This window comes from Nerophis lumbriciformis, linkage group LG29 (assembly GCF_033978685.3).
Source record: "Nerophis lumbriciformis linkage group LG29, RoL_Nlum_v2.1, whole genome shotgun sequence".
In the NCBI taxonomy this organism is placed as follows: Eukaryota; Metazoa; Chordata; class Actinopteri; order Syngnathiformes; family Syngnathidae; genus Nerophis; species Nerophis lumbriciformis.
The window spans coordinates 21,960,653-21,987,500 of record NC_084576.2 but is presented as its reverse complement, the minus strand read 5'-3'; the positions used below and the strand labels follow the sequence as shown (position 1 = coordinate 21,987,500).

General features: G+C 40.0%; 1 protein-coding gene across 5 annotated transcripts in view; it reads left to right on the top strand.

The window, feature by feature from the left end:
* Positions 1–26,848, top strand: part of kif21a (kinesin family member 21A) — an 89,175-nt gene that overhangs the window by 42,233 nt on the left and 20,094 nt on the right. For 4 of the 5 annotated variants that reach the window (XM_061924751.1, XM_061924750.2, XM_061924749.1 and 1 more), the window contains exons 7-22: positions 5,662–5,777; positions 5,835–6,030; positions 6,106–6,295; positions 6,357–6,423; positions 6,610–6,795; positions 15,704–15,779; positions 18,636–18,750; positions 18,954–19,142; positions 19,211–19,410; positions 19,690–19,797; positions 19,877–19,945; positions 20,022–20,164; positions 20,230–20,374; positions 20,439–20,633; positions 20,700–20,801; positions 23,978–24,143. In XM_061924751.1, coding sequence (XP_061780735.1) covers positions 5,662–5,777; positions 5,835–6,030; positions 6,106–6,295; positions 6,357–6,423; positions 6,610–6,795; positions 15,704–15,779; positions 18,636–18,750; positions 18,954–19,142; positions 19,211–19,410; positions 19,690–19,797; positions 19,877–19,945; positions 20,022–20,164; positions 20,230–20,374; positions 20,439–20,633; positions 20,700–20,801; positions 23,978–24,143 — 2,263 coding nt within the window. Of the gene's footprint in view, positions 1–5,661; positions 5,778–5,834; positions 6,031–6,105; positions 6,296–6,356; positions 6,424–6,609; positions 6,796–11,012; positions 11,067–15,703; positions 15,780–18,635; positions 18,751–18,953; positions 19,143–19,210; positions 19,411–19,689; positions 19,798–19,876; positions 19,946–20,021; positions 20,165–20,229; positions 20,375–20,438; positions 20,634–20,699; positions 20,802–23,977; positions 24,144–26,848 lie in introns of all 5 variants that reach the window. The other variant, XM_061924752.1, reaches the window with a different exon arrangement.

The window sequence follows — 26,848 nt, the reverse complement described above, 5'->3', positions numbered from 1 at the left end:
ATGGGCCCCGGGCCTATGGTTACACTACTGATTCACGCTACTGCCACCTCACGTCTTGGACATGTAATTGCAACTAAATGTCACACTTGAAAATGAAATGATGATCATAAAAAACTGGACAGCAGTTATCACTATCAGATCATTTTTAAATGTTGCAATAAGATATTAGACTTTATTATCAGAAACGGTTATTTATCAACATACAAAAAAGTACCAACATTCGTACCGGTATCGATTCTCAGGTACCGTATCGGTTCAAATGTGAACTACTGACGATACTAAAATAAGCGGGTATCGGTGTATTTTGCGTGTTTGTATCGACTTGGTATGGATGTATTGATACTTTTGATAATCCTACGTCCAAATGTCGGAATCAAAAAGTTTGTTTTTACACATTTACAAATATGAAAAATAAATATGGTGGTGGTCGTTAGTTCCATCACATGATTACACTTTCACATTTCATCATATCCGAAAAGTACTTTCACTTAACTGAAGTCTGGTCGCGGGGGCAGCAGCCTAAGCAGAGAAGCCCAGACTTCCCTCTCCCCAGCCACTTTGTCCAGCTCTTCCCGGGTGATCCTGAGGGGTTCCCAGGTCAGCTTGGAGACATAGTCTCCCCAACGTGTCCTGGGTCTTCCCCCTACAGGTCGGAACGAACCCTAAACACCTCCCCAGGGAGGCGTTCGGGGGACATCCTGACCAGATGCCCGAACCACCTCATCTGGCTCCTCTCAATGACAGAGCTTCTCACCCTATTTCTAAGGGAGAGCTCCGCCACTCGACGGAGGAAACTCATGTTGGCCGCTTGTACCTGTGATCTTGTCCTTTTCATAACCCAAAGCTCATGACCGTAAGTAAGGATAGGGACGTAGATCGGCCGGTAAATTGAGAGCTTTGCCTTCTGGCTCAGCTCCTTCTTCACCACCACGGGCCGATACTGTCGATCTTACGATCCACTCTTCCCTCACTCGTGATCAAGGCCCCGAGGTACTTGAACTCCTCCACTTGGGGCTAGATCTCCTCCCCAACCTGGAGATGGACCTCCACCCTTCTCCGGGCGAGAACCATGGACTTGGTAGTGGTGACTCTCTTCCCAGTCGCTTCACACTCGGCTGCGAAAGAAGCAAAGCGTGTTTAACCGCATCCTTTCTCCAAATTACCGTATTTTCCGGACCATGGGGCGCACCGGATTATAAAGCGCACTGCCGATGAATGGTCTATTTTTGATTTTTTTTCATATATTAGGCACACCGGATTATACCCTACTCAGTAGCCTAGTGGTTAGAGTGTCCACCCTGAAATCGGCAGGTTGTGAGTTCATACCAAAGACTATAAAAATGAGACCCATTACCTTCCTGCTTGGCACTCCGCATCAAGGGTTGGAATTGGGGATTAAATCACCAAAAATTATTCCCGGGTGCGGCCCCCGCTGATGCTCACTGCTCCCCTCACCTCCCAGGGGGTGAACATGGGGATGGGTCAAATGCAGAGGACACATTTCACCACACCTAGTGTGTGTGTGACAATCATTAGTACTTTAACTTTAACTTAATATAGAGCGCATTAAAGGAGCCATATTATAATTTTTTTTTCTAAATGTAAAACACTTCCTTGTGGTCTACATAACATGCAATAGTGGTTCTTTGGTCAAAATGTTGCATAGATGATGTTTTACAGATCATCTTCAAGCCTCTTTCTGACAGTCGCTTCAGGATGCGCCGTTTTGTGGGCAGGTCTTATTTACATTCTTCACCTTCGGCAGCGTCATCTTTGTTTTAGCGGTGTAGCGTGCAAGGATGGCAGTGGAACAAGTATCAAAGGATGGAGCTAACTGTAGTAATGACATTCAGACTTTACTTAAATCAATAACGGAGCAGCATCTCCTCATCCGGAAACAACAACAACAAAGGAAATGTGTCCTGTGAAAAACCGTCCGACCGGAACTCTCTAATAACTAAAGTTCCTCGGGTGAATAATGTAAACTCACTACACCGGTATGTTTTAGCGCTTTCATGGCGAGTTTACTGAGAGATATAAGTAAGAACTTTACACTACTTTATATTAGAAATGGCAACTGCGGAGGATAAATGTCCCATAACAGGACTTATACAGATCAGCCAGAAGGTAAGAAAAGTTACTTTTGCATAATATTGCGAAACAAAACGCCAGATAATATGTCTTACCTTATACCTTTGGAGAAATGTGTCTTGGCGCAACTGCAGCCTTTTTTAGATGAAAATAGCACTTTACATTCATTTCAGTCTGGATACAAAGCTTTGCATGGTACTGAATCTGCACTTTTAAAGGTTTTTAATGATTTGCTTTTAATGTCTGATTCTGGCAACTCTGCCATTTTAGTGCTTTTAGATCTTACAGCTGCCTTTGACACAGTCGACCACACAATTCTTTTAGACCGCCTGAGAGACTGTGTGGGTGTCAGGGGGACTGCATTAGAGTGGTTCAGATCCTACCTGTCAGAGAGGTCCTTCTCTGTCAGGCTGGGGGACGCCACCTCTTCTTCTGCTCCACTTTACTGTGGCGTCCCCCAGGGATCTATTCTAGGCCCCATCCTGTTCGCTCTATATCTCCTCCCGATTGGAGAGATTTTTAAGAGGCATGGAGTGTCCTATCACTTTTATGCAGATGACTGTCAAATTTATATGCCAATTTCAAAAGGCCACGGCCCCCTGACACCCCTTCTCAACTGTCTATGCGACGTCAAGGCTTGGTTAGCCCAGAATTTTTTAATAATGAATGAGGGAAAAACGGAAATTTTAGTTTTTGGTCCGGCCCTCACTGACTTGGGACCATTGCAAAATGATGTGCGTCCCAAAGTCGCCAACCTTGGCGTCACTATAGACATTTTAAACTTGGCCAACAAGTCAATGGCGTTTTAAAATCGTGTTTTTATCATCTTCGTCTTTTAGCAAAGGTAAAACCGTTTTTATCTTTTAACCTATTTGAACAAGTCGTGCATGCTTTTATTTCAAGTGGCCTGGACTACTGCAATGCACTTAATGCTGGCATTAGCCAAAAAGCTCTCTCCCAGTTGCAGTTAGTCCAGAACGCGGCAGCACGACTTTTAACAGGGGCCAGGAGACGCCAGCATATAACCCCAATTCTTGAGACTTTGCACTGGCTCCTTGTTCATCTTAGAATTGATTTTAAAACCTTGCTGTTTGCTTTTAAAGCTTTACATGGACTGGCACCTCAGTATCAGGCATGTGATTTTTCCGTCTAAAGTCGGAATTCCGTCTTTTTTATTCTCGGGGAAAAAAAAAAAAAAATCTCCCGTTTTTCCGTTTTTTTTTCCGACCCTAAATCAAGATTCGAGACGTAGTTTATATTACGCCATAGTTGATTGGTCGAAATGTTCCTTGTGACCAATCAGGACATCTGTTATGAATGATGACGTTAATAACGTCATCATTCATAATGGTTATTACCGCCTTTTCCATATGTAAACGATGTCGGTTCTCGAGAGAAAGGACGCTTTACGAGTAAAAGAAATTGATAAACATGTCAAAAATAAGTTTCGATGAGACTGGATGGAAAGGGAAATCACTGATACTGTTGGGAAGATATACATATGCGGTCCTCTCCAAGGTTTCTCATAGTCATTCACATCGACGTCCCACTGGGGTGAGTTTTTCCTTGCCCGTATGTGGGCTTTGTACCGAGGATGTCGTTGTGGCTTGTGCAGCCCTTTGAGACACTTGTGATTTAGGGCTATATAAATAAAGATTGATTGATTGATTGATTGAAGAAGGAAGTTACGACTTTGTTCTGTGATTTTATTCGGAAAATCGATCGTCCCGGAAAGGTTTTGTGCACGTGGTGTCATGATAATATTGACTATGGATCACGAGGTTTCAAGGCTTTGGAAGTACATGCGAAACGCCAAAAACATATGAAACAACTTGAAGCAAGGAAAACGAACTTTTCACTAGCTGGTACTTTTAGATGTCAACCGAAAGTGAGTAAACCTTACGGACTTCATCCTTTGTTTACATCGACAACTGCCGTAGACATTGAGAGGAAAGATCCACCCAAACAACACACTTCAGTTGCAGACAGGGTTGTTAATAATGAGGTAAGCTAAAAGATTGTTTTAAATATTAACCAATTATTGCTTTGCGAAATATAAATGGGTTTTTCTAAAAATAAAAAGCCACGTGAAAATATATTATGAAATTACAGAAATTCAAAGTGTCGCATTATTGATTTCAGTTAACAATTTATTTGAAATAAATTTGCATATAATACTATTTTGTAATATTAAGTTCTTATGTAGTCTCTTGAAACAATATTGTCAGTGGTGTAACAATCTTGAAGGTAAATATTTTCACACTTGTTTCATGCAATATGTCAGTGTCCTCACATTATTATTATTTCCTATTTTCAAATATGAGTAAACAATACTAAACATGTTTAATTATTTTCATAATTGTATATCCTATATCCTATTTTCCTGTAGATAATAACACTGATCAATGTGACACCTGTGGATGTGAAATGAACACAAGATGTAAATATTAGTGACTAAATACTGTTGGGACTGAACCATATACAGTGATTCATTAGGATAATTGGGTTATGTATGTTCTATTAATTATGTTTTCATGTCTTTAAACACTAAAATATGTTCTTCAAATTGTGCTGTCTTTGTTAATTTTAGCATGTTAAATTGGTGAAAAACCAGGAGCTTCGGGGGGCGTTGCCCCCCCTTGTCCCCCCCACCAGGGCCTGGACCTGGCTGGGGGGCCTTCGTCCCCCAGACCCCCGGAATTTTTTTCAGTCTTTTTCATTGTGGTCAAATCACATGCCTGCAGTATATCTCGGACCTCATCCAAATTTACAATCCTGCGCGCGCTCTGAGGTCCGAGAGCCAGCTCCAGCTCGTGGTGCCCAAGACCAGACTTAAAACCAGGGGAGACAGGGCCTTCTCTGTGGTCGGCCCTAAGCTGTGGAACACTCTGCCCCTCCATGTTCCAACTGCTCCCACAGTGGAGTGTTTTAAGTCTCGTCTTGAGACCCACGTTTATTCTCTGGCTTTTAACACTACGTGAGTTGTGTGGTCCTTTAAATTTTTGGTTTTACCCTTTAAAATCGTTTTTAATCATATTTATTTTATATTGTTTTTCTATTGGTTTTATATGTATTTATTTTTTGTTTTTATTCAGTCATTGGTGGAGCTAAGGATAATATTTGAATATTGTTTTTAATATTGTTGTGCAGCACTTTGGAAACATTTTGTTGTTTAAATGTGCTATATAAACAAAGTGGATTGGATAGGATTGGATATACACACATCATAATAATACCAAAGTCGTACTAAAACATTTTAATAGATTTTTGAGCGCCGTGTGTAATGTTCTATATTTTCAATGGAACATTCAAAACCCATCATAGTACAGGTTACACTTATCTCTTATGTTTGACTGCCATCTACTGGTCACACTTATCATTACACCATATACCAAATAAAATAGCTACCATTTGGGTGAGCTCAACCAAACTTATTCCTTACATTAGGCGCTCCGGGTTATAAGGCGCACTGTCGAGTTTTGAGAGAAAGAAATGATTTTAAGTGCGCCTTATAGTCCGGAAAATACGGTATATTGAATTTCCATTTTCCTATCTATTTTGTCCCTAAAGCTGGCCCTGGGGAATGTAATCAGTGCTTTGGGCGACCGGAGCAAGCAGTCGTCACACGTGCCTTACAGAGACTCCAAGCTGACCCGGCTTCTGCAGGACTCGCTCGGAGGAAACAGGTCAGTCGGTGGTTTTTAGCGTCGGTCGAACGTCACTGAAGGTCCTTGTGACCGCAGCCAAACGGTGATGATCGCCTGCATCAGCCCGTCCGACCGCGACTTCATGGAAACGCTCAACGCGCTCAAGTACGCCAACCGAGCCCGGAACATCAAGAACAAGGTGATGGTGAACCAGGACAAGGCCAGCCAGCAGATCAGCGCCCTGCGGACGGAGATCGCTCGGCTGCAGATAGAGCTGATGGAGTACAAGACGGTGACCGCCCTGCGGGAACGGGCGTCTTTTTGTTTTCGACACGGGGGACGCTGACGTCGGGAATGTCGCCTGCAGGGTAAACGCTTGGCGGGCGAGGACGGCGTGGAGAGCTTCAGCGACATGTTCCACGAGAACGCCATGCTGCAGACGGAGAACGACAACCTGAGGGTGAGAGTCAAGGCCATGCAGGAGACCATCGACGCTCAGAGGGCTCGACTCACCCAGCTGCTCAGCGACCAGGCCAACCAGGCGCTCTCCAGAGCCGGTAGCTACCACCTTCGCCCCGGGAAAGAACCACCCGTGTCAGGCTCTTGTTCCTTTTTCAGGTGAGGGAGGCAGCGAGGAAATTGGCAACATGATCCGGAGTTACATCAAAGAGATCGAAGACCTCAGGTGAATACATTTTATCACTTAAGAACACAACGTTGGCAGAGCAGGAGCCCGAGTGCATTGTTGGAATATTAAGGGCTCTAAAACAGAGCCTTGAGGAACACCGCAAGACCAGACCACGGCTGGACTGCTGGTGTCAGTGAAAGTTAGTTGTCTTTCCTTCTCACTGGAGCGCGCTGTGTTCCTCAGAGCCAAACTCCTGGAGAGCGAGGCGGTGAACGAGAACCTGCGCAAGAATCTGTCGCGCGCCTCCAGCCGCCAGTCCTACTACGCCGGCTCTGTGCTGGCGCCCGAGAAGGAGACGTCCGACATCATCGAGCTGGCCAAGAAAGACCTGGAGAAACTGAAGAAGCGTGAAAAGAAGAAAAAGAAAAGGTAATCCGCGAAGCAGTGGTAGGCAAATGAGAGGGGGTCCGGTCTGAAACTGCAGCCGTCAGGGCGCTGCTCCGTAAACCGTCATTCCACGGGATGTGTGCGTATCTGTGTAGTAGTCAATTGGTGCCTGCTATGTCGATAAGCCAGGAGTCTCTCCGCTCGGCGTTCCGGGACAGAATCAACATCCCAGGTGTCTTTGAAGAAAGGGGAAGGGATTTTCAGAGAGACTTTTGCTGCAATGGTCTCGCTGGTGTGACCAAGACTAATGCGGAGGTAGCGGAGTTGTAGATCAGAATTATTTCGGTTAGGTTGAGCAAACGCATTCCAATGGTTTGTCTGTTCTAAGTGTCCCTTCTGGCTCTCAAATGTATCATAATTTTGCCTAAATAAAGATTATTTTTGCTTGTAATAAGCAAAACAAGCCAATGGAAGAAGTCAAAATGCCTCGGTAAGATTTGTTGAAATAAGACATATTTAAGCTTTAAAAACTTAAGTGATCTTGAAATGAGCAAATAAAACTTATTAGCTATACTTACTAGCCACTCGCTTTTAATTTTTGGATATATATATATATATATATATATATAATGTTATAATATATTTGTTAGACATTGTATGTTGATGAACGGCTATGACATTAGCCGTGTCGCTAGCATGGAGCGGCGCATTGTTCCCGCTGTTGTTGTTGTTGGACGTCGCTCACGTCAAAGTTCTCGCCATCTTGGAGATGTGCTGTTGACGAGGCAGAAGTCGAATATCAAGGCCAAGGAAACGGAAATCCCCCTTGGTGATTTATTTTTCATTTATTTATTGTGATGACGTATATAAAATAATACAAATACTGTACTGTAATGCATATTATACATAAGACTTAATTTAGGGCAAACATACTCCCAAAAAACGTGATGGTGTGAAGCCGAATTACAGGATCTCGCGAGGGACGATTATAATTATTATAATAAATTAAGTATTTACCGCATTTAACTTTTTTGTTTGGTAAATTTCAACATACATTTTGACTTGCTTAAATTTTTTACGCAAAAAGTATCTACTTTTTCCCAACATGTCAAAACAGGAAAAAAAAATCAACAGGTTAAGGCCTGCCTTCTAAATGGAACTGCACTTTTTATTTTTTTTTACTGTTTTTGAAAACATTTTTATCATTCACAATCCTTATGTAAGACAAGAACACACGTTTTTCTTTTTTTTTTATAAGTTCTAACTCATAAATAATAGCTAGCAAAAGTCAGCTAACAATGGCGCTAATAGGATTTGCTCTATTCCGCCGATAAAGTGTTTTAAAAAACATCCTAAAGCCTCCAAGGTTTTATATACACGCTGTAAGTATATATGTAATGTAGTCACATTTGTAATAACATAATATGTACATATTTTGATTATATACAACAGTGTAATAATTTCAGACACATCAGAACGTTCGCTATTTCCTTCAACAACAACAACACTACTAATCATGGAAGACCTCATGAGAGACAACACTGACTACTTTGGGACAAATTATGATCCAGAACCTTATATTTTTGAGCCTGAATATAAGAAGGATGATCTACAAGAGTGCTAAACGGATCCAGCAAGTAGCAGTATTGCTAAGTACTAAACAAGAAAAACAAGAAAACAATCCCTTACTGTACAATGTCTGCTCTCACTGGGAGGCCGACTGATGGGATGTTTATATTGTCCCGTTTAGATGAAGAATTAATCCTAATCCTCACACTGGTAAAAAATAAATTAAAAAAAGATAAGCCTAAACTAGTGTCTTTTCGTGTCTTTCTCGCCATTGCCGAAGTTGACCAACTTGTCTGTTTATGTCCACAACTTTCTATTGTCCAGGTGAGAGGCATGATTTATAATCTAGAATGAACTTTTACCAACTCTGAGGCGATGCAGCGGCTCAATATGTCAATATAGCAGCAAAAGCTAGTTAGCGCTCTGTGATCGATGGGCCTCTAGAAGTAGTGCCTCAGCGTTAGCGCTTATAATAGCAATATGGCTAACACATGGTTAATACTCAGGTCACATTAAGTATTGTTGGCGGTTTTTGATGACTTTTAGAAGGCTTTATATGTGCGATATATGACTCCTGTTAGCTGCATCGTTAGCCGCCTAGTACTTCAAAAAACATGAGTTCTTGTCTTACATAAGGATTGTGAATGATGGGTCAAATTCCAAATAAAGGTCAGTTCCAGAGGGGTCTTCTAGAGAGAACATGACAAAACATATTCCTGTGGTTTGTTTGCTTTTGAAAAATTGTGAGTGGACTCTCAAAGTGGACAAAGTCCGTGAACGCAACAAATCTATCAGACATTTCTCATGCAAGCCCGTATAATCCCACACCTGTTTTTTTACATGCGTGATTTTTTTCACTAGTGTTTATTGTGATGGAAAATAAAAGTTCAATTTTAAATTTTTTAGATGACATAGTACAAAACTCAAAACCAGTGAAGTTGGCAGAATACAATCATTTGCTAATCCTTTTCAACTTATATTCAATTGAATAGACTGCAAAGACAAGATATTTAATGTTCGAACTGGAAAACGTTATTTTTTGCAAATATTAGCTCATTCGGAATTTGTTTCCAAAAAGCTGACACAAGTGGCAAAAAAGACTGAGAAAGTTGAGGAATGCTCATCAAACACTTATTTGGAACATCTCACAGGTGAACAGGCTAATTGAGAACAGGTGGGTGCCATGATTGGGTATAAAAGCAAGGATGGGGCGAGGGTCACCACTTTGTGAACAAATGCGTAAGCAAATTGTGCAACAGTTTAAGAACAACATTTCTCAACGAGCTATTGCAAGGAATTTAGAAATTTCACCATCTACAGTCCGTAATATCATCAAAAGGTTCAGAAAATCAGGAGAAAGCCGAAAACCAACATTGAAGGCCCGTGACCTTCGATCCCTCAGGCTGTACTGCATCAACAAGCGACATCAGTGTGTAAAGGATATCACCACATGGGCTCAGGAACACTTCAGATAACCACTGTCAGTAATTACAGTTCGTCGCTGCATCTGTAAGTGCAAGTTAAAACTCTACTATGCAAAGCGAAGGCCATTTATCAACAACACCCAGAAACGCCGCCGGCTTTGCTGGGCCCGAGCTCATCTAAGATGGACTGATGCAAAGTGGAAAAGCGTTCTGTGGTCTGACGAGTCCACATTTCAAATTTCTCTTGGAAACTGTGGACGTCGTGTCCTCCGGAACAAAGAGGAAAAGAACCATCCGGACTGTTCTAGGCGCAAAGTTGAAAAGCCAGCATCTGTGATGGTATGGGGGTGTATTAGTGCCCAAGACATGGGTAACTTACACTTCTGTGAAGACAGCATTAATGCTGAAAGTTACATACAGGTTTTGGAGCAACATATGTTGCCATCCAAGCAACGTTACCATGGACGCCCCTGCTTATTTCAGCAAGACAATGCCAAGCCACGTGTTACAACAGCGTGGCTTCATAGTAAAAGAGTGCGGGTACTAGACTGGCCTGCCTGTAGTCCAGACCGGTCTCCCATTGAAAATGTGTGGCGCATTATGAAGCTTAAAATACCACAACGCAGAACCCGGACTGTTGAACAACTTAAGCTGTACATCAAGCAGGAATGGGAAAGAATTCCACCTGAAAATCTTCAAAAATTGGTCTCCTCAGTTCCCAAACGTTTACTGAGTGTTGTTAAAAGGAAAGGCCATGTAACACAATGGTAAAAATGCCCTTGTGCCAACTTTTTTTTTTTTTTTTTTTATGTTGCTGCCATTAAATTCTAAGTTAAGGATTATTTGCAAAAAAATAATACATTTCTCAGGTCGAACATTAAATATTGTGTCTTTGCAGTCTATTCAATTGAATATAAGTTGAAAAGGATTTGCAAATCATTGTATTCTGTTTTTATTTACGAATTACACAACATGCCAACTTCACTGGTTTCTGGTTTTATACATAAAAGAGCTAAAAACTACCCTGGAATCCAAAGGTTTAAAATGCTATTTTGAAGTAGTTCTGGTCAGAAAGGCAATTTGTTTGATTGATCCGTTTATGAACGCTTCAGTGGCTTTCGAGGAAATGGAAAAAAAAGGATGTTGAGTGTGCTGAAGGAACAACCAGATCTTGGTTTCTGGCCAAAGCTGCATTTCATCTGACCGCTCCTTCCTTTCCTCATCTCTCTGCCCTCCCCCGTGACCTTTTCACCCCTTCCCCCGAAGACTCCAGCAGCTGTTGGAGGAGCGAGCGCAGCAGGAGGTTGTGGAGGACGTCAGGTGTGTTGGCTTCCACCCTCCCTGCTGTCCCTGCTGCCGCTTCCACCCTTTTTTGAAGTCGCCGTCATCAACCATCACTCTCACTCCTGCTTTTAAATGTCACCCGTCATTTCAAACCTTTCTTTCGGTCCAAGGCCCAGTTGCTGCTTAGCGAAACATCTTGAGATGTTTCAAACAACACATCCCTAACCAAATATTTAACACATCTGCAGCATGGAATAACTCCATTCTTTTTAAAAATTTTTTACATTCAGATTTTGATTGTTTTTGACTTTTTTTTTTTTTTTTTTCTGTCAAGTTGATGTTCTTTTTATACTGGCCCTTCATGTTCTCACCAACCCAAACATTAGGTCAACCTAAACAGGGGTGTCCAAAGTGTGGCCCGAGGGCCATTTGCGACTTGTGGGACGTTCCAAAAATACTATTACAAAAAAATATATAAATGTACTGATACAATGTTGCAATGTTGACTCTAAAAACTCAAAGCTGGCGTGCAGCTTAAAACTGTTATTGCTCAAAAATAATAATGCATCCAAATCAATGATTGATTTTTTGAGCAATGACAGATATATAAATCCCATTAAAATTCTTGGGGACCCAAAATGGTCCCACTCATAAAAGTGTAAAAATAGGCCATACTGTTTATTTTTATTTTTTTTTTATTTTTTTATTTATTATTATTTTTTACATTTAGCGCTTAAATCTCTACATCCACTATAGATCTACCCGTCGATTTTACGCTATGTTTTTTTTTTTTTTGTTTTATAGAAAAATAATGGCATCCCTGTTTTTAACACACAAAATATGCAATATTTTCCAGAAAAATATTTGATGTGCAGTAAGTGTTAAAAATAGGCCATACATTATTTTTTTATTATTATTATTGTTTTTACATTCAACGCTTAAATCTCTAGATCAACTATACATCTATAGTTACATTATGAATTATTGACCTATATCATATTCCACTTTGAAATATTTTTTGGGGAAAATATTGTCTATTTTGTGTTAAAAACAGGGAATTATTTAGTTTTCTAGGGCCTAAAACAAACCAAAAAAAACCCATAGAAAATCGGCAGATAAATCTCTAGTTGATCTAGAGATGTACACATTGGAAGTAAAGAAAGTGACAAATATATTTAGGGAGAAATACTGCATATTTTGTGTGTCAAAAACAGGGATTTCTTTAGTTTTCTATGACAAAAAGTGCATAAAAGAAACAAAAAATAACAAAATAAAAATCTGATCTGGAGATTAAATCGTTAAAAGTAAAAAAAATATTAAATAATGTATGACTTATTTTTAACTCTTATGAGTGGGATAATTTCGGGTCCTCGGGAATTTTAATGTTTTTTTTGTTTTTTTTTCAACAGTCATTGCTTAAAAAAATAATTGATTAATGATATTATGAATTATTGACCTATTTAAGGCTCCAATTACTTCACATCTAATATTCCACTTTTAAATATTTATTTGGGGAATATATTGCATGTTTTGTGTGTTAAAAACAGGGATGTCTTTATTTTTCTTTGACAAAAAGGGAATAAAACAAACAAACAACACTTAAAATCAACGGGTAGATGTATAGTTGATCTAGAGATTTAAGCGTTGAATGTAAAAATTGGGGGGGGGGGGGGGGGGGGTTGTCTATTTATTTAACAGGGATTCCTTTAGTTTTCTATGACAAAAAGTACATAAAAGAAACAAAAAAATAACAACATAAAAATCTGATCTGGAGATTAAAGTGTTTGAAGAAAAAAATAAATAAAATAATGTATGACTTATTTTGAACACTTATGAGTGGGATCCTATTTGGGTCCCCGGGAATTTTAGTGGGATCCCTTTTGTCCAACTGCTTAAAGAAATAATTAATTAAAATTAATGATGTTATGAATTATTGACCTATTTAAAGGCCTACTGAAATGCGATTTTCTTATTTAAACGGGGATAGCAGGTCCATTCTATGTGTCATACTTGATAATTTCGCGATATTGCCATATTTTTGCTGAAAGAATTTAGTAGAGAACATTGACGATAAAGTTCGCAACTTTTGGTCGCTGATAAAAAAGCCTTGCCTGTACCGGAAGTAGCAGACGATATGCGCGTGACGTCACAGGTTGTGGAGCTCCTCACATCTGCACATTGTTTACAATCATGGCCAGAGCGATTCGGACCGAGAAAGCGACGATTTCCCCATTAATTTGAGCGAGGATGAAAGATTCGTGGATGAGGAAAGTGAGAGTGAAGGACTAGAGGGCAGTGGGAGCGTTTCAGATAGGGAAGATGCTGTGAGAGGCAGGTGGGACCTGATATTCAGCTGGGAATGACTAAAACAGTAAATAAACACAAGACATATATATACTCGATTAGCCACAACACAACCAGGCTTATATTTAATATGCCACATAACAAACACCTCCCCCCTCCCGTCCATATAACCCGCCAATACAACTCAAACACCTGCACAACACACTCAATCCAACAGCCCAAAGTACCGTTCACCTCCCAAAGTTCATACAGCACATATATTTCCCCCAAAGTCCCCAAAGTTACATACGTGACATGCACATAGCGGCACGCACGTACGGGCAAGCGATCAAATGTTTGGAAGCCGCAGCTGCATGCGTACTCACGGTACCGTGTCTGCGCATCCAACTCAAAGTCCTCCTGGTAAGAGTCTCTGTTGTCCCAGTTCTCCACAGGCCAATGGTAAAGCTTGACTGTCATCTTCCGGGAATGTAAACAATGAAACACCGGCTGTGTTTGTGTTGCTGCAGTCGGCCGCAATACACCGCTTCCCACCTACAGCTTTCTTCTTTGCTGTCTCCATTGTTCATTGAACAAATTGCAAAAGATTCACCAACACAGATGTCCAGAATACTGTGGAACTTTGCGAAGAAAACAGACGACTTAATAGCTGGCCACCATGCTGTCCCAAAATGTCCTCTACAATCCGTGACGTCACACGCTGACGTTTTCAGCAGGATATTTTGCGCGAAATTTAAAATTGCACTTTAGTAAGCTAACCCGGCTGTATTGGCATGTGTTGCAATGTTAAGATTTCATCATTGATATATAAACTATCAGACTGCGTGGTTGGTAGTAGTGGGTTTCAGTAGGCCTTTAAGGCGCCAATTACTTCACATCTAATTTTCCACTTTGAAAATGTCTTGTTTGAAAATGTTGCATATTTTGGTGTTTTTACCACATAAATCAGACTTTTCTTTAACAAAAAAGACATAAAATATTTTTTTTAAATTAACCTTTGTATTAAAAGATGTGAAGTTGGTTTAGCGATTTAAGCGTTGAAAAATAAAAAATAAAAAATTATTTAAAAAAAAATTATGATTGAGACCCTTCCGAGTCCTAGGGACCAAACTTGAGGGGAACCCTAAAGGTTTAAAAAAAAAAGGAAGAAGAACTAAAACATCAAAATGGCCCCCACATGATTTGATGTCTTAGTGTGGAAAAGTTTGGACCCCCCTGCTTTAAAGACCCCTGGAACACTGACAACATCAACACTTATTTTATAGTTCCCACCTTAAAACCGATGTCTACGGATACAAACTGAACATAGTGAAGGGCCACTTAGATGTGATGTTTTTTGTTTGTGAAAAGGCTTAAAAAAAAGTTGTTGTTTTTTATCAGCGTTATCTTTGTGTTTGTCATACATTTTTTTAAATCTTTTAATTTTATGTTATTTCTACAGTGTTCTGCAGGCTAATAAAACATTTAACTTTGGACGCCCCTGCTCTAAAAAGTCCGTACAGTCGTAGGTTGTCTTCCCCGCCTCATGTCCAAACTCAGCCGGGACAGGTTTGGGGCGCACCAGGACCCTACTGAGCAGTCCTTTCAGGATTTCATGGATGCAGTTTTTCACTAAGTTGTGGCAAACAAAAGTCACAATGTTTATTTGTTTTTATAACATGGAATCAACTTGTGATTTTATCAATTTGTGAACTTAACCAGGATTTCAACAAATTGTTGTTCTACCCGTTGTGCGCAGACTTAAAAGCAGACACTGGATGGCAGTAGAAGTACATACTCAGCGTTCATTTTCCAATCAACTATAACCGATAATAATATTGATGAATAACAATTACAGAAAGAAACACCTAAAGGCCGTTCTCCGTGTAAAGTGTTTGTCCATCCTAAACATTCATTCATTTATTTTCAACTGTTGAGAGCGATCTGTAGCGCTAATTTTTGACGATAAATTCGAGACAACGAGAGATTATCATCACACTTCAACATCTCTAACATGTAAATGCTGCCTCTTTGCTCGGCCAGCATTGCAAATATGTTAATTGTCTAACACCGGTTAGATAAAACTTACATTTCTAAATAAGTGTCAACTAGGAAGTAAATGTTTGTATACTACACTACCCAGAAGGCTTAGCGGTTTATGTTGTGGTAAAGAAAGGTAGGTTTTAGTCAGACAGGTGATTAAGTGTCTATTAAGTGTGATGGCGAATTCCTGCAGGGACTGCATGAGGAGTGTCATAAAATGAATATGCCGAGGGTCAATAAAAAAAACAAAAACTAGCTAAGGGGCTGAAAGTGGACAATTTGGACGCCCCCCTCGTCCGTATAAGTAGATTGGAATAACATAACTCTCTGGTGTGTCAACCTTTCAGTGTGTGCAAAGACGACGCTCCAGACAACGAGCAGGAGAAGGAGAACGCCGAGCAAGTCCAAGACGACGCAGAAATGGTCAGATTTTTCTCAAAGTGTATTCATTTGTAAAACTCTTATTTACACACAATGTTTGATGATTATCGTCACTTCTTTAAATTCACACCCCTATTTTTATCATGCACCACTGTATTTACCACTCACGCACCACTATATTATCACACACCCCTATTTTTGTCACTCACGCACCCTATTTATCACGCACCCCTGTATCACTCACGCACCCCTATATTATCACACACCCCTATTTTTACCACTCACACACCCTATTATTTATCACAAACACCCCTATGTTTATCACACACCCCTATTTTTATCACTCACGCACCCTTATATTTCTTAATCAAGCACCCTTATGTTTATCACACAACCCTGTATTAATCACACATTCCTATATTTATCACTTATGCACCCTTAAATTTATCACTCACACACTCATATATATATATATATATATATATCACTCACACACCCCTATATTTGTCAAACACCCCTATTTTTATCACTCATGCACCCTTATTTGATCACTCATGCACCCCTATATGTATCGAACATCCATATTTTCATCACATCACGCACCCTTATATTTCTCACACCCTTATTTTATCACTCACGCACCCTTTTTTTTATCACTCACGCACCCTTATTTTATCTTTCACACACCCCTATATTTATCACAGACCTATTTTTATCACTCACACACCCTTATGTTTATCTCTCCAGCACCCCTATATTTATCATACACCCCTATTATCATTCACATACCCCTGTATTTATCACAGACCCCTATTTTTATCATTCACGCACCATTGTATATTTTCATCACACACCCTTATTTTCATCACACACCCCTATTTTTATCACTCACGCACCCTTATATTTATCACTCACGCACCCTTATATTTATCACTCACGCACCCCTATATTTATCACTCATGCACCCTTATGTTTATCACACACCCCTATTTTTATCACTTACGCACCCTTATATTTCTCACTCACGCGCCCCTATATTTATCACTCACGAACCCTTATGTTTATCACACACCCCTATTTTTAATCACTCACGCACCCTTATATTTGTCACTCACACACCCCTATCTTTATCACTCACGCGCCCCTATGTTTATCACACACCCTTATGTTTATCACTTACGCACCCTTATATTTATCACACACCCCTATTTTTATCACTCACGCTCCCTTATTTTATCACTCCAGCACCCCTATATTCATCACAGACCCCTATTTTTATCACTCACGCACCCCTATATTTATCACACACCTAATTTAATCACTCATGCACTGTTATTTTATCACTCACGCACCCCTATATCACACACCCCTATTTTTATCACTCACGCACCCTTATATTTAATCACACCTCTATTTTTATCACTCACGCACCCCTATTTTTATCACTCACGCACACTTCTATTTCTCACTCACGCACCCCTATATCACACACCCCTGTTTTTATCACTCACGCACACTTATACTTCTCACCCACGCACCCCTATATTTATCACACCCCTTTTTTATCACTCACGCACCCCTATGTTTATCACACATTCCTATTTTTATCCCTCACACACCCTAATGTTTATCACTCACGTACCCCTGTATTTGTCACTCTTGCACCCCTATTTTTATCACTCACACACCCTTATATTTATCACACACCCCTATCTTTATCACTCACGCGCCTCTGTTTATCACACACCCTTGTTTATCACACACCCTTATGTTTATCACTCACACACCCCTATATTTATCACACATTCCTATTTTTATCACTCACGCACACGTATATTTATTACACCCCTGTATTTATCGCTCACACACACTTATGTTTATCACTCACACACCCTTATGTTTATCACTGACACACCCTTATGTTTATCCATCACACACCCTTATGTTCATCACTCACACACCCTTATATTTATCACTCACACACCCTTATGTTTATCACTCACACACCCTTATGTTTATCACTCACAAACAGTATATTTATCATTCACGCACCCTTATGTTTATCACTCACACACCCTTATGTTTATCACTCACACACCCTTATGTTTATCACTCACACACCCTTATGTTTATCACTCACGCACCCTTATGTTTATCACTCACACACCCTTATGTTTATCACTCACACACCCTTATGTTTATCACTCACACACCCTTATGTTTATCACTCACACACCCTTATATTTATCACTCACACACCCTTATGTTTATCACTCACACACCCTTATATTCATCACTCACACACCCTTATGTTTATCACTCACACACCCTTATATTTATCACTCACACACCCTTATGTTTATCACTCACACACCCTTATATTTATCACTCACACACCCTTATGTTTATCACTCACACACCCTTATATTTATCACTCACACACCCTTATGTTTATCACTCACACACCCTTATATTTATCACTCACACACCATTATGTTTATCACTCACAAACCATTATAATTATCACTCACAAACCGTATATTTATCACTCACGCACCCTTATGTTTATCACTCACATACCCTTATGTTTATCACTCACACACCCTTGTGTTTATCACTCACGCACCTTTATGTTTGTCACTCACGCACCCTTATGTTTATCACTCACACACCCTTATATTTATCACTCACGCACCCTTATATTTATCACTCGAGCACCCTTATATTTATCAGTCACCCCTGTATTTATCACATACTATCAAATGTAGAAAATTGCTTTCGTCAGCAAACACCATCTGAGCCTTTAACCGATCTCTCATTATTGAGATAGATTGTTTACCTTAAAACTGATTAACCAAAATGGTGTGTGAATGACGTGCATTCCTCACCGCCCTGTAGGAGGCGCAAGAGGCCAGCGACCACGATGAAGGAGAAGAGGAAGACGAAGAGGAGGACGAGGACATGGAGGTGGAGGAGAGCTCCGATGACTCCGACTCGGAGTCGGACGAGAAAGGTAAGAGAGGTCACCTTCATACTTTGCTTCTAAATTCAAAAGTGTTTCTCACCTTCTTTGTCAAAGTGCTGTCACTCGCAACTTTCTTTGGCCCCATGGTGGATTATTTTGCAGCCATTCTCAATAAAAAGAAAAAATCATACCAAAAGCGGGGTGTATGAAAATTCCCGTGTGCTAAATCTCAGCCTTTGCATGTTGCACAGAGGACTTCCAGGCCGACTTGGCCAACATCACCTGCGAGATCGCCATCAAGCAGAAGTTGATCGACGAGCTGGAGAACAGCCAGCGCCGCCTGCACACGCTCAAGCAGCAGTACGAGCAGAAGCTGATGATGCTGCAGTGCAAGATCCGGGACACGCAGCTGGAGAGGGACCGGGTCCTCCATAACATGAGTAAGGGCGTCCGCGCCGCAGCTCCACGGGAAGAACCGAAACGGGCATGAAGGTGCGTTCTTCCTCAGATTCCGTGGAGACCGGCTCGGATGACAAGGCCCGCAAGATCAAGTTGGAGTACGAGAAGAAGCTGGGTCTCATGAATAAGGAGCTGCAGAAGCTCCAGTCGGCCCAGAAGGAGCACGCCCGCCTGCTGAAGAACCAGTCGCAGTACGAGAAGCAGCTCAGGAACCTTCAGTCGGACGTGGCTGAAATGAAGAAGACCAAGGTATGCTATAAGAACGCTCTAAAGCAGGGGTCTTCAACATTGTCCGGGCCAAACTAACATGATGGACCAGTATACCAATTGTATAGCCCTACACAGTCTGGAATAACGTGTTATTTTAAAGTACAGTAGATATTACAATTTATAAAATGGGATATAACTTTTTTGTCATTTCACTGGGGTGTGGGGGGGTGCTCAGTTTGAGACTAGGAAAAAAACCTTGAGCATCAATAAGCACTTACGTGTCCTAACGGTTGACTGTTGTCCGTCTCGTTTGTTCAGGTGCGCCTCATGAAGCAGATGAAGGAGCAGCAGGAGAAGAACAGGATGAACGAGTCTCGTCGGAACCGCGAGATTGCCACCTTGAAGAAAGACCAGCGTAAACAGGAGGTCAGTGAACGCACCGCACCGTCCTTCTCCGGATGAACTCGGAGGTCTCACTGACGTGGTTCTCGCGCTTCCCGCTCAGCACCAACTGAAGCTGCTGGAGGCTCAAAGACGGCAGCAGGAGCTCATCCTCAGGAGGAAGACCGAGGAGGTGAGTTCCGTGACGGCGCCCGTTCTGCCTTCGGCGTGGCGTGCCGCGTTCACGGGCCCTTTTTGTGTGGCGTCAGGTGACGGCGCTGAGGAGACAGGCCAGGCCCGCCTCAGGAAAGGTGGTCAGGAAGCTCAACCTACCAGATTCCACCCAGGAGTCGTCTCTCCGCCCCCACTCCGGACGCTTTTACTCCGGTCTTATCGCACCCAACGGCACACGGTAGGACTCCAGGTCTGTATAAGCCACGCCCACGCGGATACCAACTAACCAAGCTCCAAATCCAGGTCCTCTCCCAGGCGCGCCATCAGCGTTTACGCCACCAGGGTGGCTCGCAACAAGTGGCAGTCGTTGGAGCGACGCGTCTCCGACGTCATCATGCAGAAGATGACCATCTCCAACATGGAGACCGACATGAACCGCCTCCTCAAGGTGCGCCATTTCTGTGTGCGTGTGCCTGAGAAACGCCGCCAACGCTTTAATCCGCCTTGAACAGCAACGGGAGGAGCTGACCAAGCGCAAAGAAAAGGTGGTCAGGAAGCGGGACCGTCTGATCAAGGAGGGTCCCGACCCGGCCAAGGCGGCGATTCCCCTGAACGAGGAAGTGGACGCCCTGGCGGCCAACATCGACTACATCAACGACAGCATCGCCGACTGCCAGGCCAACATCATGCAGATGGAGGAGACCAAGGTGACGTTGGCGCCTGCACTTGGGAGGTCCTGCGAGCGCTCACGGAATCTTGTGCTTGTCCCCCAGGAGGAAGGCGACACGGTGGACGTCTCCGCTGTGGTGGGCTCGTGTACCCTGGCCGAGGCTCGCTTCCTGCTGGGTCACTTCATGTCCATGGCTATAAACAAGGTCTGCTTTAGCGTTTGTAATAGGGTTTTGTACCTCAAGAAGCAGCATGGAGTCTGTGGATGTTGCACCAAGCATCACAATAACATCCCCAGACCCAAAGTCAATGCGAATAATGGACCTACTCGTAAAAAAAGCCTTAAAAATACCGACAATCAAACGAGTATGGGATATCGGCTGGCATGTAAAATGTCCAATACAAGCAATTCTGCAGCGTGTTTACTTACTTGACATGTTTATGAATGTATTATTTTAAAATAGCTTTATTTATATTTTTATACATGTATTATTACTGTACTTACATTGCTGTCCATTTTTACAGATTCAATTATTTTTTTCTTGAATTATTTTATTACAATATTTCTTTGAATTTCTATTTATTTATTTAGTTTTTATTTTAATTTTATATTTACAATATTTCTTAAGTTGTAAAAAAAATAATTTGTTTATTTGAATAGGAGTAAATAAGCCATCAACAAATTTCATTAACATTGGGATTGTCCTGAACCGATACTAATATATCATATATCACCTCACATGTAAAATGTGATATGTCCGATACAAGCAGTGTTTACTTACTTTACTTTTTTATGAATATAATATTTAACTATAGCGTTATTTGTATTTTATATTTTTAGGGCCCGCATGGTCCATTGTAAAAGGAATCCCAACGGGAGTCCTTTTGCAATGGGACATAAGGACCTATTGAATTTCTAAGGTTTTATTATTATTATTATTATTATTCTTTCTTTTTTCTTCCGCAGCTTTGCGCTGTTCTTTGACCCCCTTAACATGCTTCAAAACTCACCAAATTTGACTCACACATCAAAAAACACGAACAAAACTCTTTAGTAAAAAAAACAAACCACAAAACTCAAAATTGCGCTCTAGTTTATAATTGTATTACTTACAATGTTTCTGTCCATTTTTACACAATTAGTTTATACTAGAATTATTTTGTTGCAATATTTATTAGAATTTGTATTTATTTATTTTGTTTGTTTTTTTAAATTTATATTTACAATATTTTTCAATTTTTTTTTAAATAATTTATATTTGTTTGAATAAGAGTAAATAAGCCATCAACGAATTTCATTAACATCACCATTGGGATTGTCCTGAACCGATACTAATATATCAGTCCGATATCAGCTCACATGTAAAATGTGATATCATGTCTGATACAAGCAATGTTTACTTATTACTTTTTTATGAATATATTATTTTACTATAGCTCTATTTGTGTTTTATACATTTTTATAATTTATTACTTACAATAGTTCTGTCCATTTCTACACATTAATTTATTTTTTCTTGATTTATTATTTTAGACAATATTTCTTTCAATATTTATTTATTTAGTTATTTCTTAAGTTGTTTTTTTTTACAATTTGTTTGTTTGAATAAGAGTAAATAAGCCATCAACAAATGTCATTAACATTACCTTTGGGATTGTCCTGAACCGAAACTAATATATCAGTCCGATATCAGATATCACCTCACATGTATAATGTGATATCATGTCTGATACAAGCAGTGTTTACTTACATTACTTTTTTATGAATATAATATTTTACTACAGCTTTATTTGTATTTCATATTTTTTAAATAATTTTATTACTTATAATATTTCTGTCCATTTTTACACAATCAGTTTTTTCTTGAATTATTTTAGTACAATATTTCTTAAAATTTGTATTGTATTTTTTGAATTTTATATTTTTAATATTTCTTAACTTTTTTTTATAATTTATATTTGTTTGAATAAGAGTAAATAAGCTATCAACAAACGTCATTAACATTATCATTGGGAAAGTTCTGCACCGATACTAATATAAGATATCAGATATTAGCTCACATGTAAAATGTGATATGTCCAATACAATGAATATAATATTGTACTATAGTTGTATTTTTTTCCTTTATTATTATTTTATTACTGACAATATTTTGTCCATTTATATTATTTTATTAATATTATTTTATTTATTATTTTATCATCGTTTTAAGTTGTTTCTTTATTAATGATTTTATTACTTAAAATATTTATTTCAATTTGTATTATTTATATTTGTATGAATATGAGTAAATAAGCTATCAACAAACTTCATTAACATTATCATTGGGAAAGTCCTGAACCTATACTAATATACGATATCAGTCCGATATCAGATGTAAAATGTGATATCATGTCCGATACAAGCAGTGTTTACTTCCATTACTTTTTTATGAATATGATATTTTACTATAGCTTTATTTGTATTTTATACATGTTTTCCTTTCTTTATTTTATTACTGACAATATTTTGTCCATTTTTATTATTTTATTTATTTTTGATTATTTTACTTAAAATATCTCTTTCAATTTTTGTAATTTATCTTTGTAAGCTATCAAGAAACTTAATTACCTTTACTATTGTGATTGTCCCGAACCGATATTGATATCCGATATCAGTTTACTTGTGCAAAGCTGGACAAATTCTCCAAAGTGTCTCCTAGCAGCTACGCAACAGCTAAGCACACAATAGCGCACAAGCTAGACATAAGCAATAATAACTGAACGATACTGCAATATAAGCAAGTATCCAATAAACATAGTTACGTATTACTTACACATACAATGTATCCAAGGCAGAAGTGTATTAGAAAGTATCCAGTAACAAACGTGTCCGCATCATTCCATTTTCTGCGTCATGAGCTTAACTTCATGAATTACTGTGGCCACTAGGTGTTGCAAAATTATTTTTTTTACCAATTTAAAGACGTCATAAGTCCATACTAGACAGTTAACAATGAATGGGTTAGTGGTTTTTCATACCGACCTTTGTTCCGTTACGGACTCAATTCACTTCAAACCTTTTTGTAACATTCCAAACTAGAAAATATGTGTGATTCCTGCTGATATCAGACCAATATCAGCAATATTTAGGCTCCCTGTAAATGAAAACAAAGTCCTATTCTAGTGGTACACCAAAGAAGTACTTGAATATTCCAACACAGTGTTAATGTTTCAACTGTGTGTAATGTTACAGTGGCCAAAAATATTAAATAGTTTTTAACGAATACTTGGGCCTACTTTGCTACTGTATTTTAATGTTGATCGTTATGGTGGTACTTGGAGAGCCAAGTGTTTTTTTGAGGTGGTACTCTTGGAACCTAAACAGCTGTGATGTGTCCAGGGTCTGCAGGCGGCCCAGAAGGAGTCCCAGGTGAAGGTGATGGAGGGCCGGCTGAAGCAGACGGAGATCACCAGCGCCACACAGAACCAGCTGCTCTTCCACATGCTGAAGGAGAAAGCCGAGTTCAACCCCGAGCTGGATGCCTTGCTCGGCAACGCCCTGCAAGGTAAAAAAACACCGCTCTTTCAAAGCAGGGCTTGTCCAAAGTGAGGCCCGTAGCTCATTTTCCAACGAACCCTGGCACAATTGTTAGCATTTTAATATTAGCATGCCAGCTATTTTGTTAATTTAGCAGTTCTACACCTCAGCGTCTAATATTTTGTTACTTGACGAAAGATACCTGTTAGCATGCTAACATTGGTATTCTAGTTTGTTTTTTCTTAACTAATTTGCAGGTATTTTTTATGTTTTATGTTAATTGATGAATGATGCTAGTTAGCATGCTAACATTATTTTAACTATATTTTAGCTAATTTGCAGTTATGCACCTTAGCGTTACTAGACAAATGATACCTGTTAGCATGTTGACTTTTTAGTTTTTTGTTTTTTTAGGATTGGATAGGATAGGACTTTATTGTCATTGCACAAGTACAACGAAACTATGTTTTCAGCCCAAACCCGTTCAAGATTAGACATACAAACAGTGTACAGGGTTACAGAACAGGAACGCTGATGGGTTGCCAAAGGCGCCCCGTAAAAGATGGGAAAAGGGTAAAACGCTGGGGAAGAAGATGAGTAAAAAAATACAATCTAGACTGGGCTCCTAAGGGAAAAAAACCTCCATGCCATGCACACATAAACATGTTACATATAATCACAACAATTCGCAACGAGGGGGTGGGGGGAGTTGGAACCCTGGAGGTCGACTGCTGCTATGAAGCGCTGCCAGCCGTCCATCACCCCGAAGGGGAATCAAGCGGTGGTGAAGGCGTGGGGTGGGGGTGAGGGTGTGTGTGTGTGTGTATATGCCCATTGTCTTGGGTGTGTTGATGTAGTGTCCCTAGGCCTGGGGCCGTTCTGCATGCAAGCAAAAGTTCGACTCCAAGTGTCGTTGAGGAGGGAGGGAGGTCATAAGCGTCCATCATTGAGGTGTCCTCGGGGATGTTTTCAGAACAGCCTGCTCCTGTTGTTGCAGCGTCAAGGCCATTCGAGGGAATCAAATCGTAGATTAGGATTTTTTGTTTTTCCGCGAGCAGACATTACAATGGCTTGTCTGTTCTATTCGTCCATGCTGGCTCTCATATCCAATTTTTCCCTTTCAACCAACTTTTCCATGATGTGATCCATCTTGCGATTCAGTTCAGAAATCACCCCAGACTCTGATCCCACAGCCCGGCCCAATCCTTCCATTGCGACGAACAGCCTTTGGGCTCCTTGAGTGGCTGCCATCGTCTTACGAATTAGACGATACACCAGAGCAATGCCCAGCCCAATCAGCAGGTACCCAGCGATCACGGTTCAAAATAGGTAGATGTCTTCCACGTCCTCGATGGAAAGGACTGAGAGGCACATGATTCTCCATTTATCCCAGGAATCTCTCACGTACCCCACAGCAATGGTTCCATCAGGGCAGCTAGGCTCCCCAGAACCTCTTTTCCTCGTCGAAAAGATTTTGTCAATTGAGTCGAGAGTCCAGCTGATCATTTCCATGTCTGAAGTTTAGATTTGGAGGACAGCGCAAAGAAAGAGGCTTCAAAAAAGTGTAGACAAAACAAAGAGAGCAAGAAGGGAGCGGAAAAAAATGCGACCGCCCTCCCCAGAGGCAAGACCGAAAAACCTAATTTTGTAGGTAAACACCTTAGTCATATTTTGGTACTTCATTTATGCTAACGTTAGCATGCTAGCATTTCAAACACATTTTCCAGGGACACATCTGAGTAATATGTTTTGGTACGTCACACACTATACAGTTAGCATTTCAGCATGCTAACATAAACATGCCAGCATTTTTAGCTCATTTAGGATGCACACGCCCAAGTGTCATATTTTAGTATTTCATTAATGCTAACTGTACACATAATATTGTTGGAATAGTACTTTTAGCATGCTAGCTTTTTATTTTTCCGTTCATTTTGCTCGTATTTGTGTACTTGATGCTATCTGGCCAGCTTGCTAACTGTTAGAATTTCAGTTCCACTTCGGTTCTTCAACATTCATTCGAAATTTCTACCAAAATGGCTTTTTATAGGTAGTAATATAGCACTGGTTTTAAAGGGGAAGACTACCAAAATGGCTTTTTATAGGTAGTAATATAGCACTGGTTTTAAAGGGGAAGACTACCAAAATTGCTTTTTATAGGTAGTAATATAGCACTGGTTTTAAAGGGGAAGACTACCAAAATGGCTTTTTATAGGTAGTAATATAGCACTGGTTTTAAAAGGGAAGACTACCAAAATGGCTTTTTATAGGTAGTAATATAGCATTGGTTTTAAAGGGGAAGACTACCAAAATGGCTTTTTATAGGTAGTAATATAGCACTGGTTTTAAAGGGGAAGACTACCAAAATGACTTTTTATAGGTAGTAATATAGCACTGGTTTTAAAAGGGAAGACTACCAAAATGGCTTTTTATAGGTAGTAATATAGCATTGGTTTTAAAGGGGAAGACTACCAAAATGGCTTTTTATAGGTAGTAATATAGCACTGGTTTTAAAAGGGAAGACTACCAAAATGGCTTTTTATAGGTAGTAATATAGCATTGGTTTTAAAGGGGAAGACTACCAAAATGGCTTTTTATAGGTAGTAATATAGCACTGGTTTTAAAGGGGAAGACTACCAAAATGGCTTTTTATAGGTAGTAATATAGCACTGGTTTTAAAAGGGAAGACTACCAAAATGGCTTTTTATAGGTAGTAATATAGCATTGGTTTTA